We start from the raw sequence: 17,295 nt of genomic DNA, 5'->3' as shown, positions 1-17,295 counted from the left end.
TCTGAAGACTGAAAAATCTTCTGTCTAGTCTGGGGTCGTCTTATACGCCGGTAATGCTTTTGAACTTTCAGAAATTGACATGCGGGGATACTCTGGGGGTGTTAATAAGCTGCCGTGGCCGTATCCCTGCCATGTCGGAGTTAATATAAGGTGGAGGGAGTTAAAATACGGCGGCGGTAGGTCCAGACAGTCAGCGCTTCTGTGCTGAAACTGACACATCGCTGCGTATTCCCAGCTCCGGACACAGCGCAGGACTTCTGTGCCGACAGTTTTCACTTGTCACAGAAGCGCTGCGCTGTGTCCGGAGCTGGGAAGTTCGCATCGCTTCTGTGACAATATATGAAAAGCCGGCAATTCAGCAGCGGCACCCGACAATTTAGAATAGAAAGAATAGAGCATCACACATAGATTAGATAGATAGAAACATGTCAGTCACATATATATGAAGTACAGTGACAGTATTGCTTACTGTACTTGTCATTTAGTGTAAAGGATTTATTAAAACAAATATTAGTGTTTTCATGCACCGTCTCTTTAAAAAAGCCGGTAGGCAATTCAGCATCTGTACCCGACAATTTATAACAGAAAGATAGAGCATCACACATAGATTAGATAGATAGAAACATGTCAGTCACATATATAAGAAGTACAGTGACAGTGCTGGTTACTGTACTTGTCATCTAGTGTTAAAATAACGGATTTATTTAAAAAAAAATTGGCGTGGGGTTCCCCTTAATTTTAGTCTCTAGCGGAGGTTAAGCAGACAGCTGGGGCAGATGTTTGAAGCCTGGGAAGGGGGTAATACCCACGGAGCTTCCCAGGCTACTAATATCAGCCCCCAGCTGAATACTTAGCCTTTACTAGCTATTAAAATGGGGGACCCCCCAAAAAAAATGACGTGGGGTCCCCTCTAATTTAATAGCTAGCAAAGGCTAGGCAGACAGCTGGGGGCTGATATTAATAGCCCAGGAAGGGAGCCATGAATATTGGCCCCCTCCCAGGCTAGAAACACCAGCCGTCAGCCGCCCCAGAAATGGCGCATCCATAGGATGCGCCAATTCTGGCACTTAGCCTCGCTCTTCCACGCTGCCCTGGTGCGGTGGCAGGGGGTAATAGGGCTGGGGTTGATGTCAGCTTATAATGCCAGCTGACATCAAGCCCAGGTTAGTAATGGAGAGGCGTCTATAAGACACCCCCATTACTAACCCCATAGTCAAAGTTAAAAAAACACAAACACCCAGAATAAAGTCCTTTAATTGAAATAAACACACAATTCTTTATTGTTCTAAATTAAACCATACTTACCATCACGCCCATTCCAGCTGAAGCCAATGATCTCCTGCAATAAAAGTAAAATAATAAAGCAACCTCATCCTTACCTTTCCATGGTTCCCAGGACCGGTCCAGCTCTGTTACATTCACATGACAGGCTGGACCGCAGCAGAACGCTGCCATCCAGCCTGTCATCCCGCAGACACTGAGAAGCGCAGGCATGCTTGCGCTCTGCAGTGTCTGGCTGTGACGGCATCCAGATGAGCCGACAATGAACTCAGCTCACCTCCTGGACGTCCGTCACTGACAGCGTGGGAAACTTCTACTGCGCATGCGGGGAGCAGGAGAATTTTCCCACGCTGTCAGTGACGTGCATGAGGTGAGCCGAGTTCATTGGACATGATCTCGGCTCATCTGGATGCCGTCACAGTCAGACACTGAGGAGCACAAGCATGCCTGCGCTTCTCAGTGTCTGCCGCATGGCAAGCTGAACGGCAGCGTTCTGCTGCGGTCCAGCCTGTCATGTGAATGTAGCAGAGCTGGACCGGTCCTGGGAACCATGGAGAGGTAAGGATGAGGTTGCTTTATTATTTTACTTTTATTGCAGGAGATCGTTGGCTTCAGCTGGAATGGGCGTGATGGTAGGTATGGTTTAATTTAGAACATTAAAAAATTGTGTGTTTATTTCAATTAAAGGACTTTATTCTGGGTGTTTGTGTTTTTTTTAATTACTTTACTAGAAATTCATGGCGGTCATGTCTAATATTGGCGTGACCCCATGAATTTCGGGCTTAGGGCCAGCTGATAATGCCAAGCTGGCCTTAACCCCTTTATTACCCAGTGAGCCACCGCACCAGGGCCCTGGATGAGTTGGGTACAGCGCCAGAAGATGGCGCTTCTATGAACGCGCCATTTTCCGGGGTGGCTGCGGACTGCAATTTGCAGCGGGGGGGGGGGGGGGGGGGGGGCCAGAAAGCTTGGGGCTCCCTGCGCTGCAGATTCCAGCCCCCAGCTGCCTAGTTGTACCTGGCTGGACACAAAAATAGGGCGAAGCCCCACGTCTTTTTTTTTTTAATTATTTCATGAAATAATTAAAAAAAAAAGGGCTTCCCTATATTGTTGTGTCCGGCCAGGTACAAATAGGCAGCTGGTGGTTGGGTGCAGCCCGTTCCTGCCTGCTGTACCTGGCTAGACACAAAAATATGGCGAAGCCCACGTCAACATTTTTGGGAAAAATTAATTACAAAATTAATAATAATTTAGGGACTGCATCTTTATTAACCCCTCAATTGTCATTTAGTGTTAAAATAAAGGATTTTTTAAAAAGAAAATTGGCGTGGGATCCACCATCATTATAGTCTCTAGCGGAGGTTAAGCAGACGGCTGGGGCAGATGTTTGAAGTCTAGGAAGGGGGTAATACCCACGGAGCTTCCCAGGCTACTAATATCAGCCCCCAGCTGAATACCTAGCCTTTACTAGCTATTAGAATGGGGGACCCCCCCAAAAAATGACGTGGGGTCCCCCCTATTTTAATATGTTTATGAGTGACAGTTTTCCTGCTATATACCTGCATGTCATAAGAATTTAAATTAAAAAAGGACCATGTTAAATTCAAATCTGTTTTTTTTTTAATTTTTACCGGTGTTTGGTATGCGTTGGAAAAGGGGTAGTCTTATACGGTGAATATATCCTAAACTCGATATTTTAACAGGAAAGTAGGGGGGTCGTCTTATACACCAGGTCGTCTTATACGCCGGAATATACGGTACATGGCAGCAGGTCCTCTAGTGATAAAATCACTGTTTTATCAGTAGATAAAATCTACAGTAATCAGCCCAGTAAGTGACACATCACTGGAATCAGGGTCTCTGTCTCTACATTAGGCTGCTCTCAGATTAGGTGGCAAAAGCTTGGTGACAGATTCCTTTTAAGCATATGAATACATTTTAGTGGTAATGTTTCAGTAAACCATGTTAAGCATCACACAACATCCATACATATGGAACACTGATTTGCTACTTCATAAAAAAAGCCCTAAAATGTGGTCTAATTCCAATCAATAGCTCCAGACATAATATATAAACCCAAATCATTCCATACATGTAATTAAATGTGAATGGAGCAGGAATTACAGCTGCTAAGGTTAACAGTTAAGATTGGGATAGTTCTACTTAGAGGTGAGGTTAGTGATATCTGTATGTCCTGGATTGGCATGGCCTCATCCCAAGCCCCACGGTTACTAGTTATACCCCTGATGACATACGTATTAACTATATAATATGCCTAGATGAATGCACCATACAACAATGATTGCAGTAGGAATCTCATCCTCTGCTTTATAGGCAGATATTAAAAGATACAAAAATTTCATGATTACCGCATCTGCGGGACACTCCGTGTTCGATAAATCCAGGTACTTAATGGCATTTGGCTGTGCCAAAAAAGTATACAAATACTAGAAGGAAAGCGAACAGAAAAAGAATTACTGGATTGGAATGTGAACACAATACACACAGTATACAAGTCATTTATAATAACACAGCTTTCTAAGTTGTAACAAATTTGTAGGTTTTTACAGTTTAAGGCAAAAATAAAAGATCACAGCTGACTGTATAAACAAGAGCCTAACATGAAGCTCTACCCTTAAATATGGCCAAGATTCGAGAAGTCAGATTAAAGGGTCCTCCACTACTATTATACTGATGACCTATCCTTAAGATAAACAAAAACAACAATATATTGTAAAAGTAAATGCAGAATTGTCTTAGATAATTTAGAATTTAGGTCAAATATTTAATGCCCAGATAGTATAAGAGGGTAGGTGCACAATGTATAAGATTGTAGAGAGATGGACTACTTATTTATTTCATTAACGCGGCTATAAAAACACAAGGTGCAGTGATGTACATACCGAAAGGTCATCACCACGGAGGATATTCCCTGAGAGGTCGAGGTGGGTAAGGGTGGTTGCAATCAACTGCATTGCACTCAATGACTGGGAAAGGCTGTTCACTCCTAGGAGGATGAAGTGAATCACAGATTTAAAAAAATATACAGAAGTAAATACATCTAGCTGTGCTAACACTGTATACTGCTTATTAGCAATAATCTTTTTTCCCAATCGATTCCCACACAACATTGTGATAATGTGTATGGGATTTCCATCATAGTAAGGAAAAGTCCAACTCCCCAACTTTAGTGTCACCAGGCAAATAATGTATGTACGGGACTCATAACGCACCCATACAGATAATGGCAAAGGCTCAATTCTTTGCCCTAAACCTTTATCGAAATAACACACACACACCACGCAAATACCCTACACACACACACACACACACACACACACAACGCATATAAATACCCCCCACACACAAATAAATACCCTACACACACACCGCATATACCCTACACACACACACACCGCATATACCACACACACACACACCGCATATACCACACACACACACACCGCATATACCTTACACACACACACACCGCATATACCACACACACACACACCGCATATACCACACACACACACACCGCATATACCTTACACACACACACACCGCATATACCACACACACACACACCACGCATATAAATACCCCCCACACACAAATAAATACCCTACACACACACACACGCACACACTTATATGCACAGTATGTTAATAAAATTACATCATACACATTTCATACCTTTTGGTGATATTGAGGTTTTTGATAAATTTAAATGTATCAGTCCCCTAGGTAGTTTGGCAAACTGTGTGCTTAAAAAAGACACACCTGTAAAGAACACACAGAATATCATGTCAATATGTGTACATCAATGGATGTATAAAAATCATATTGTATTGGTGGATGGACTGAATTAAAGACTAACTTTTTTTTATTTTTAATATAGGCAATGAACAGTCTTTGCAGTGTACATATCTTGCAAAGCAACAGTTGAAAAGAGCTTCTAAAAGAGTTTGAACTGAACACTGAAACAGCCCTGAAGCATAGTGTTTGGTAGAGATAGATATATAGATAGAGGCAAAATAAATATTAATAAAATATGAATTTACCTATATATACACATCTCAATTCACCCATGGGTGTGGTGAATATTCATGGACTTTAATAGCGGGCACACTGACCGCCGAGCGCAGCAGGAGCCGCGCTGCGGGTACAGTGTGCACGCTATTAAGGAGAATTAATGGTTACTGGTCCCCATGCACACAGTCCCAGCGTGGGGAGCAGTGACTATTCCGGCACAGTAGCTCGCTGTGTGAGGGTGCATGTCAGTTACGCCATGCGCGGCTCACACAGTGAGATCCTGGTCGGCAACAGAGCAGGACGCAGCGCTGGGAGGAGAGAGAAGGCGAGTATAATTGTTTCTTTCTTTCGGTGCAGCGTGATGGGGATCATGGGGTGCCAAGCATACCAGGATGAGGGAGGCCATACATACAGGGATGAAGGATGAAAGGGGCCATACATACCAGGAAGAGGAATGAATAATAGATTTCATGATATTAGTAGATTTCATATCATATACATATAGTATTTTTGCCTGATTAACTACTCCTGATGACCCTTTTAAAAGGAGAAACGCGTTGAGTTTATGTATGGTTTGGTTACGCTGAATTTTGACCTTGAATATAATGTATCTATGCTTGGGCTGTTTTGATTATATTTGATATGAAATCTACTAATATCATGAAATCTATTATTATGAAATTGATAATTATGAAAACTATATATATCATGCTAGGTCTCTGAACTGTGTATAAGATTATTTAAGAGACATTGAGACTCCCAGCATAGTTTCTTTTACTTTTTGCTGCTATTTTTTATATCTGCTGCTAAATTGAACTGATCAGAGCTGCTGATATATCTTTTCTACCAGATGCTATTGATTTGTACATCTCTACCTCCAATTTTGCACATTGCACTTTTTTGAACCCTACTTTTGTATTTTGTTGGTCATTATAGGGTGATATAGGGAGAGGAGGGCGAGTCGTCGGTGAGCGGGGGTTATAGGGTGCCAACCGCCGCTGCAAGGTAGGAACAGGCAGTGCCGCAATAGGGTAAGGCACTCCCCCTTCTTTCTTTTTCTTTTTGTGCACTGATCATGTTTTTTGTTGTTTTTATTATGTCATTTTAGATATTTATATTAATTTATAATACAATTTACAGTTTCCTATGCTAAAGAATTGCAATGAATCTTCAAAAAAAAAATGGATGCTAGACTGTGGCTCCGTATGGCACTTGATTTTTTATTTGTGCACCCATGGACTTGAATGGGTAAGTCTCATCTGACAAAGTGTAAGCTGCAATTTTTTCACATGCAGATTCGGTCAGTGAAAAGAAAATGCTCAACTGCACTGCCCCATTGAATAACACTGTGAAGCGCACCCTGAGGCTGGGCTGCATATGAGCATCAGTTACACTTTTTACTGTAATATTGCAGTATCGCTGTATATAATAAAGGAGATTGGAACCAGCAATTGATCAGTCACCTAAAAAGACTAAATAATAAAATAAAAAATTTAAAATAAAAAAAAAAAATGGTGTTTTTTTTTTTTTTAACAAGAAAAAGTGTTAAAAAAAAAACAAACAAAACATATTCAGAAGTCGTGCCCATGAATTTCCATTCTATTTAGATATAACATTTTCTAAACTATATCAAAGAGAAAAATCAAGCTCCAGAATTGTTATTTTTCAATCACTTAACTCTAAAAATTAAAAAATTGTAATTACAGGCGATCAAAAGGTCACCAAAATGATAACAATAAAAACAACAGCTTGGTGGGCAAAAAATAAGCCCTTGCAAAGCTCCACTGACGCAAGAATAAAAAAAGATCCGCAAGTCAGAATATGGTGACTCAAACAATTTCTTTTTAAACCACTAAACAGCCTGTCATGTGGACCTCCTTATCCTCATCACATTGGCTATGTAAGTAGTTTACAATTGTTCACTGTGAACATTGCTAGGCTGGTAAGCATATGACAGTACTTTCTCCCAATCATGGTGATTTTGAGGCAATTATATTAAGTAACTTTTGATTACATTTACACTAGCACTTTAGTCTGACCATAATTAGATAACCCAGTCGGTGCACTGTTTCAGTCCTTTACATAATGTATATGTATGCACATTATCTACATAAGTAAATTACTCTTCCCTAGTGTGAATGTCGATAATTTTGGCAATCATATGTAATGTTCTCCTAATCAAATTTATTCTTTGGCCAATATACTAAATATTTGTTAAATATCCCAGCACTTGCACTTTAGCTCCACTTTGTTATGAGAACTTGATTTGCTATCCGTATTAACATATGTATATTGTTCCACACAGCCTGATAGCTGTAGGTTCACCTTTTTTTTTAACTATGTATTTTCTATGCATTTATTAATAAAATATTGGTTTGAACAATTCTTTGAAGCATATGTCTCTTTTAAAACCCAAGACATAGAAATCTTTCTTGGGCTGTGTTTTGATATTATGATACGGAAGTGGTATGCAACATACGGTTTTTGGGACTAATGTGTTAATGTCGTTTTTTCTTCGCAGTCAGTGAATGAAAACATTCCTGATTACGTTGAAATGCTAATAATCTGCGCATACCTACCCCAGCACACCACCAAGAGGTGGACACAATTTAGAATTTAGTCTAGGTAATTATATGACAATTTAATAATCCCATTCTCTAGGTAAAATTTTAGTATGTGCCTTAATGGCAAGACACAAAAAAAAACAATCACCTGCAATTATACTAAATTATACAGGGATACTGCAGAATGGGAGAAAGGATGTGTAAATGTTAAAAGCCCAAAATTTTCCCTGGAAAGGGTATAATTTTTGGCTGCAGTTAAACTCTGGAAACTCCCCGTTCCATTGACATGAAAACTTTTCTTGAATCATTTAAATGATCTCATAATCCCCTTTGAAACTCAAGGAAGTTTTAGCACGGGGAGGCTAATTGTACCCCATTTCATTCATGCATCTGGGAACGCTTGGCTAATATGTAATCAGGCATGGTATTACAGTGTAGATCGAATACTGTGCCAAAAACGCACACATCACATCCTTGGTATCCAAAGTTTAAAGGCTAGTAAAGGTATCAATTTGTATTTTTATTAGGATTTTCAGAGGAAAAATGCTGAACGCTATCTTTAGCATGGGGTATTAAGCTAGCATGAAATTAATTTCTAATGGATGCTCAACAGAAATGGATAAAAATAAATAAACTGAACTAAGGTAGAGTTTCATGTAAAAGGTTTGTTGTCTCTCCAAATGCCATGTGGATATCACTGAAGGGGAGCCCCCTGCTCAGGACCTCCTGTGGGAGCCAGAGAGGAGATCCACTTTGTAATTCATCAGTCACACAAAAAGAAATGACTTGCTAAGCAGGGCTTCCTCCAGCAAAATGACCGGCTTGCCGGGGAGGGGGAGGGAGAGGTGGCGGAACCTGGGACTTTACTCTGAAAGAGGTTGTTCTTTATTAAACGCCTTTAACATGCTGAATGTAACTTATGTCAGAGACCCTGTCAAGACTAAAATAGCAAGAACATCCAAACACTAAAGATTTTACAGCAAAACTAAAAGCTTTCCTTCTACCTTACAACGATAAGATTTCGCTCATGCCAATTTAAACTCCCTACAGCCACAGTCCATGTAATAAGACCCATATGCATAAAAAAAAGAATCACTAAATCAGACAAAGGTCAAAATAACATTAATATTGAAACTGCACAAGTGATGATAAAACGAGGACACCCGCTAAATGTAGAGAAAAATACCCTGCCTCAATGGGTCACATGGGCAGAATATCTTGTATATTTGAAACACATAATCAAGCACAGATACCCAAAATAGAAAATAAGAGATGTCAAGAAAGTAAATTAAAATAGAAAGGGAAATATAGTGTGGAACAGATCAAAAGGAGGTCATAGAGCCATACCTACAAATTGTTAGCATGCAGGGAACCACGGAGCCATTGCTTCTTTCAGCACTCCTTGGACAAAGCTTTCCTGTGTGAAACGTGCGTCGGGAGTGGTGGGTCCCTGGTTTCCTACCTGCTAGGTATTATCGGTTCCTTTGACAATAAATGGATCTTCTTACATTACCACATTCTGAGCGCTCCAGTATAGCTGTACCAAATATGCAGGTTATATTTATGTTGTGTATGGATGGCAGACTTGGTTCTTTGATCTGTTCCATGCTATATTTCCCATCTATCTTAATTTTTTTTCTTATATGCAGGATATTCTACCTATATGGCCTAATGAGGCAGGGTATTTTTCTCTACATCTATCTGCGACCCTGTATTGGACTCACTTATGCTATCTGAATATTAATATGTTATTTGACTTCTGTCCAAATAAAGCAATTGTTTTTTTATTTGACTTGCAGTATTGGCTTCATGTCAATTGAAGATGCATTTATACTGAAAGATAACAGTGTATAAGTGGTTTTAAAAGCACTCGTTTCAGGATTATCTTGCAGGGTAAACAGGCTGCCAATAACCTGATGAATGAGCAAAAATGCTCATTCATCGGGTGAAATGATCTTTTGTGCAGCACATAAGGTCAATGTTCTCAGCAGCGCAATGTACTGTGTAAACAGGACTTGCACTACCAAGAAACCTGGCAGACTATGCTTGCTGAGCGATTACTGTATCAATCACTGCAGTCTGTCTGTGTAAATAGGCATTTAAACAACAGGTTTACAGATCGGCGATTGTATCGCGCTGCTGGTCGGTCTGTATAAACAGTTATGGTGTCGCCGATTTGTCCGTCCCTCAGTCTGCTGAAATATCTAGTTAGTCTCATGGAGGGTAACTTTAGTGTTTGTCAATGGAATTACTGATGGCAATGTATCCTCTTGCATCCAGCTCACATATTCTCCAGAAATGAGAACCCCTAAAACTAATCTCAAACCTACTGTATGTCTAAATAATATTCATATCTCTAATTATAAACTTCCCTTTCATATGCCAAATGCTAAATATAGAAATAGTATAAATTTGGTCAATTTTAAGAGGGTGTCCCACAATGGATATTTATCACCTCTTCACCAGATAGGTGATACATGTCTGGTCTCTGGGAGCCTACCACCAATCTTTCAAATGGGGGTTCTGAACCAGCCGTTTCTCCTCACATCGCGACTATGGAGAGAACAATTTGAGGCTGTTCTAGTTCATTATATAGACAAGCAAGATAGCCATGAAACCAAGCACAAATGAGCCGTTTTTGGAAAAAGTATAAAAAGTAAAAACTAATAAATTATTAAAACCAGCTATAACATTATCACAATTGTTATGTCATTGAAGTACACACAGGAAAAGGAGTACAAATCCCTTAGTCATTTATAAAGAATTTTGGAAATATATCAGTTTTGGTACCTCTGTCCTCAAGAGGGTTGTTTGCGAGGTTTATAGTATGGAGTCCTGAGTTTGGATTGCATGACAGAGCGCTGGACAATTTCTGTGCAAAGTCACTAGAGAGAAAATAGAAGAAAAACTTGGAGCCAATATGTTTATTGCAAGTAAAGGGTTACACCACTGATCAAAATGCGTTTTGCAAAATTGGCCCAATTCCCTCATATTAGAGAAAATGTGACCCTAGCCTAAAGCCGGGGTCACGAGATCATAGATTCTCTCATCCGAGAGAATCGGGTCGATTATGGTAATGACCTGATTCTGACTCTGTCAGAGTTTGAGCAGAGTGTCACATTACTGTAATCAGATTCTCGCACAGTAGAAAATTGTATCACAAGTGTAGAGAAGACTGAGAACCTAATTTATCCATCTTCTATATATACACAAATTCTTACACAGGTGTACGGTAATCACCAAGTAAAGAAAGGAGTAACAAAAGGAATATTAAAATAAATATTTTATTTGAGACATATATAAAAAATTTTTGAAAAATAAAAGGGAAAGGTACAATAGGAGCTATTCAGTACTAGGGAGGATATCTAAATGAGACAATTACTGTAAATGAGGCTAAAGTTGTCCATAATCAAAATTTCATGATAAAAAATATATATCTATTCAGTAGCGTTCTCTGTGAATATAATGTGATTCAAAAAATGATACAATTAAACAAAATAAAAAACACAGAAAACACACAGAATTAGCCTATATGTTCCACATCCTGGGGCAAATCACCTACAGCAGCATGTCAGGTGAGAGAAACAACAATGATAGAACCAGCAGTGTTATCGTGCCTTAATCACATAACCTGATACGGCCAAAGAATACAAAGCTCTCCTCTAACTGACATGCCCATTGCCAAAGTGAGTCCTCCAATGGAAAGTGGAATGTCATACACAAGTATCAATACCAGATAAATAATCCACAATAAAGTCGTCATAGAAATATCCCATACCTATGTAAACACTCCTGCTTCCTGCCCCAACGCGCACATTTCGCATTAGCTTCTTCTCCAGACTATTTATCTGGTATTGATACTTGTGTATGACATTCCACTTTCCATTGGAGGACTCACTTTGGCAATGGGCATGTCAGTTAGAGGAGAGCTTTGTATTCTTTGGCCGTATCAGGTTATGTGATTAAGGCACGATAACACTGCTGGTTCTATCATTGTTGTTTCTCTCACCTGACATGCTGCTGTAGGTGATTTGCCCCAGGATGTGGAACATATAGGCTAATTCTGTGTGTTTTCTGTGTTTTTTATTTTGTTTAATTGTATCATTTTTTGAATCACATTATATTCACAGAGAACGCTACTGAATAGATATATATTTTTTATCATGAAATTTTGATTATGGACAACTTTAGCCTCATTTACAGTAATTGTCTCATTTAGATATCCTCCCTAGTACTGAATAGCTCCTATTGTACCTTTCCCTTTTATTTTTCAAAAATTTTTTATATATGTCTCAAATAAAATATTTATTTTAATATTCCTTTTGTTACTCCTTTCTTTACTTGGTGATTACCGTACACCTGTGTAAGAATTTGTATATATAAGCGATATTGGGAGTACTCTCATTTCTTTATACATTTGGACTATTTATGTGAAATTTATCCATCTTCTGCATTGTTTGTGTCCCCGTAAACCAGACTGCACTCGGATGACACGCACCCATAGACTTGAATGGGAGCGCGCGTTTCAATTTACGGAGTCACTCGCAGCACGCTGCAATTTTTTTCTCACACCGAATCAGCATAAGAAAAAAGAAGCGAATCTGCACTGCCCCATAGTATAACACTGGGTCGAATGCTATCCGTTAAAACATCAGAAGCACTCGTCCGAGTTATACGGTGGCATGAGCGAGCCCTAACTGTGAGACTATGTTCACACAGGAGAGAACTGCTGTAGAAAACGTCAGGATCCTCAGAGGCTCCAGGGTAGGCAAGTATACTGAATTTTTATTATTTTTAAATTCGCAAAGCATTTTTTTTCTTTTTTTTCCCAAAATGTGTGGATTTTGCTGTAATTGGCAACAAAATCATCAAAAATGCGCTCTGTTGTGGATTTTGAAGCTGCGTGCCCAACTATGCGTTTTTCAAGCGTTTTTGCCACAGAATTTCCGGAGCGAAAACGCTTAAAAAACGCTGGCTAATACGTGCCCCATGGTCCCCAATGATGATCCACATGTGCTGCGCACATGTTGTGGAAATTTCAGCTGCGGATTATCATTGCGGAAAAAAACGCAGCATGTCCATTAATTTTGCGGACACGCAGCGTAATCGCCGCCATTGACTTGCATTGGACCGCGTGACATCCGCATCACTGCATCTGCACAAGCGGATATCACACGGTTCAATGTGCGGATGGTACCCAGGTCTGGAGGAGAGGAGACTCTCATCCAGACCTGGGTACCATAGAAACTGTAAAAAAAAATAAAAAAAAAAGAATTTAAAACAAAAAATAAAGATTATACTTACCTTCCGATGTCCTCCTGATGTTTTCTCCCCTCCGTCTGGTCTGCTGTATGGGTCGCGGTGTTGTGAAGGACCTGCCATGACGTCATTGAGTCATGTGACCTGTCACATGACTCAATGACGTCACCGCAGGTCCTTCACACCACCGCGAGCCGCCCAAGACACCGGACGCAGCAGAGAAAACACCAGGAGGACATCGGAAGGTAAGTATAAGCTTTTTTTTTTTTTATTATTATTTTTTACCATTCTTATTCTTTTTTTTTTTTTTTTTAACTAACTTGGTCACACTATTATAAATCCATGCCGGTTGCATGGATTTATATAGTGTGAACAAGTTGTCAAGCACTTTTCCAAGTGATGCTAAAATCGCTTGAAAAAGTGCTTGATAACCCGCATGTAGAAATGCATGTGAAGACGCTTGACAAACGCTTCTACCTGGCAAGAAAAATGCATGTAAAAACCGCATGAGTTTTTCCTGCCAGTGAGAAGCGGAAAAAATATGCAGCATTTCTGCATCGTGGGCACATAGCCTGACATTCCCATTGAACAGGGGAAGGGGGGGGTGGGGGTGGGGAAATCAAGTTGCAGGTCAATAATCCACTTGGATTATGACGGGACTTTTTCTACAGGATTTGGATGAGATTTGGTAAAATTACTTTGCTTTTACTGTAATATGCTGCAGATTTTCTGCCTGGAAAACCTGATGGAAAAATCCTCACCATATTCGGCCCAACTTTAGTTAATGAGACATGTTTTCATGTAAAATGTACTAAAACTGGTCTACTTTTTAAAGAGCGAGATTATAAACCTATTATATAGGACATGTTGCATTAAAATAATTGAAATTTTAAATTCAGCATACACCAAAATAGCACAAAAGTATATTTTAATTCAGAGAACTTTAGGCAACAATAGAGATAACCAATTTATACGTGCTGAATATTACTTTATTATTATGAGAATACAAAGTTAGTCTACACATGTAATTTCAATGCATGCAACTGATAATAAAAATTTCAGATTTAAAGAGGTTGTCCACTACTTTTACACTGACGGCCTATCCTTAGGATGGGTCATCAATGTCTGATCGGCCGGTGTCCCGCCACACCCGGCGCCCCCACCGATCAGCTGTTATCGGTGTCGGCGTTCGCCAGCTGCAAGTACTCACTTGCCGAGCTGCTCTGTCTCCTGATAGCGTCCGCCGCAGGGTACTACATATCGCCTCTTATTGATTTCAATAGGAGGCGGATGTGCAGTACAAAGCTTTGGCCAAGCCCAGATGATAAAGCAGCTCGGCAAGTGAGTACTTCCAGCTAGAGAATGCAGACACCAATAACAGCTGATCGGCGGGGGTGCCAGGACACTGGCTGATCAGACATTGATGACCTGTCCCAAGGATAGGCCATCAATGTAAAAGTAGTGGACAGCCTCTTTAACTAGCTAGCTTTTAGTGCCTACACAACTACTTGCCTTACTTTGTAGACTATTATTGATGTCTACATACTTACATTCTCAGCCCAGCATTTTCCAAAACCAATTCTTCCAGTCGACTGGACCTGCTCACCACTCGTAAGATTTGATCACAGACATCAGCGGACTGAAATATGGAAAAAGTTAGAGACATTTTATAAAACGATTCAATGTTAAACCCTTGTTCAATACTAATATATATGTACACTTTTTCCAATATAAAGTGATAAGTTACTACAAGTGAATTTACTATTCAAATCACCTAGTCAGTATCTGGTGGAGGTACGATTAGTAGCAACTAACATTCATTAGTCTGTAATTATATCATAGTTTCTTCAAAACCTCTGCCATATTGCACATGGACTACACAATGGTAGTGCACTGCACTGTATTAATATATTATTAATAGATCATGTTATACAGTCAAACATAGAAGAATACACAAGGAAATGGCGTGAATACCTTTAATTGGCACTGAATGTGTACATTAGTTGTAGAAAAATTGGATTCTTTGTCATGCTGAGGATTGAAATAATTGGATATATTCAGCACAGTGTAATACGTTGGTACTACATACTATGTTGATGGTACATACAGCTCTGCAGGGAGCATCCAAGGTCTCCACGAGGAGGTCTTCCCAACGGAAACCTCGAATCTATACCTTAAACGAATGCCACTGAGTGTAGTATATGTTTTTACTGGACGCCTTTGTACGGGACAGCAAATCTGCTGTGCCATTCCATACAGCAACAAAAAAAAAAAAAATCGGATTACACCAGCCCAATGGAAGCCAAAAAGGCAATTTTGTGGCCTCCAACTGGTGAATAGGGCCTATGGATCCATTTAACATATGTTCCAGGAGCTGTACTGCCATATAGGGTAAACATAAACTGCAGATGCACTGTGAAAGTGGCCCAACAGACAGGAAGAAAAAAATACCAAAAATTAACAAAGACCCTATTAGGGCATAAAACCCCCTAAGGACTCAAACTGGAGCAGAGACCCAACGGATTTCAAAAGCCAGACCAGTGGTAATCTATTGGTCACAAGGCTGGCTTGCTTCAAAGAGGGCAATCAAGTAGAGACAAGACTACTGATTGTCTCAGCATCTAAAAATCGGAATCTAAAAAGGATAAGAAAAACAGAGCATTTTAAAATTATCTACTGTTTTCCATAAAAGGTCCTAAAATATTCCATATTCTAGTGGTGCCCTTTAAAAAATGTTTAGATAGATCGATATTTCAATATTTCCCGCTCATATGCCTGAAATGATTATTTATTTGAGTTGTACTTACCAATTTCAAGTCTTTTGATGATAACTTTGTAAACCACAGATTGTATTCCAGGGCTGCAACGATAGGTATCAAGTCTCTGTAGAACACAAAATACAGAAAGAAGCTGACAACTCCATATAAAAAAAAAAAAGGTACAAAAAAATCAGGCGCAAAACTAAAATTACAGAACAGATTAAGAGACAGAATCTATAGCATAGAAGCTTTCTATATGAAAATAATGGAACCCGGATTACTGGAAGGATTAGATAATGGTCTTATCAGGTTAATCAGAAAAATTTGGGCTGATAACATTTAATTATGATGAATCATATTCATAATCTACCACAGATAAAAATGTGTTTGCAATACATTTTTAAGGAAAGAGCATTGAAAATTTTAGACAATTCCAAGTATACCAACACTTTTGATCTCCCGCCCTACAACACTATCTTATCCGGTCATTAACATTGCATGGAAATATCTTGCCACCCAAATAGCAGTGTAGGTATGCTACTTACCCGAGACGGGGGGACTGCATTCAAATTAGAGCAAAGGAAACTTGCAGTAGTTCATAATGGCAAATAATTATTTTGCTGCTTAAGTTAAAAAGAGCTTCTACCATAGTGCGGACAGACCACCATTGCAGCTGCACACGAACCCAGATGTAGATGGGGGTTTATGTCAGTTTTGCAGGGGTTAAAATAAAGGCTCTTCACCCTGTCGCTCAGTCGGAGACTGAGGCTCTGGGGGAACTCATGGCCAGATTGACCTCATCAAGAGCATCATGCCAGGCAGGGAGCCTTCCTGCAGCTCTGCTGCCTACAATATAAAATAGCAGGGGAACTGCAGGAAACAGTGTAAGTTTCGGCCCAGCGCTTGCATCAGTTAGAAAGCATCCGACCAGAAGAGGAAGAAAGCAATGAATTGGGGGGACTCTATACCGGCATCTATAATGAATTGGGGATGGGGGGGGGGGGGACGGACACAGGAGATGGACTTATAATGAATTTGGGGAACAGAGGACACAGGAAAGACTTCAAATGATTGGGAGGGGGAAGAGTCAAAGTGAGGGATTCATATTTATTGGGTGGCGGAAATTATAGTTAATGGGGGACAATGTGCTGGCTTATCAATTTATATTTGAATAAAGCATTGTTAAATTGTAGATTAATGGTGTAGCACATATTTGTTTGCAAGGATACATTGTTGGGGATATTTTTTTTTTTTATTAAAGGAGGCAACTGTGTATATAAACCATACAGGTGAATCTCACTAAATTAGAATATCATCAAAAAGTTAATTTATTTCAGTTCTTCAATACAAAAAGTGAAACTCATTATATAGAGTCATTACAAACAGAGTGATCTATT

The 17,295-nt window shown here is 39.7% G+C and overlaps 1 protein-coding gene across 3 annotated transcripts in view; it reads right to left on the bottom strand.

Annotated features, from left to right (window-relative positions):
• CARMIL1 (capping protein regulator and myosin 1 linker 1) overlaps positions 1-17,295 on the bottom strand; it is a 344,138-nt gene that overhangs the window by 197,248 nt on the left and 129,595 nt on the right. For all 3 annotated transcript variants that reach the window (XM_073678871.1, XM_073678872.1, XM_073678873.1), the window contains exons 9-14: positions 15,947-16,022; positions 14,690-14,778; positions 10,671-10,765; positions 4,978-5,064; positions 4,185-4,288; positions 3,651-3,728 (exon numbers count right to left, since the gene is read on the bottom strand). In XM_073678871.1, coding sequence (XP_073534972.1) covers positions 3,651-3,728; positions 4,185-4,288; positions 4,978-5,064; positions 10,671-10,765; positions 14,690-14,778; positions 15,947-16,022 — 529 coding nt within the window. The remainder of the gene's footprint in view (positions 1-3,650; positions 3,729-4,184; positions 4,289-4,977; positions 5,065-10,670; positions 10,766-14,689; positions 14,779-15,946; positions 16,023-17,295) is intronic.

The sequence above is a fragment of the Phyllobates terribilis genome, unplaced genomic scaffold (genome assembly GCF_046119375.1).
Source record: "Phyllobates terribilis strain yellow unplaced genomic scaffold, ASM4611937v1 Scaffold_4__5_contigs__length_816908805, whole genome shotgun sequence".
Classification (NCBI taxonomy): domain Eukaryota; kingdom Metazoa; phylum Chordata; class Amphibia; order Anura; family Dendrobatidae; genus Phyllobates; species Phyllobates terribilis.
Note: the sequence above shows the minus strand (reverse complement) of the source record. Positions and strands in the feature narration are given on the sequence as shown.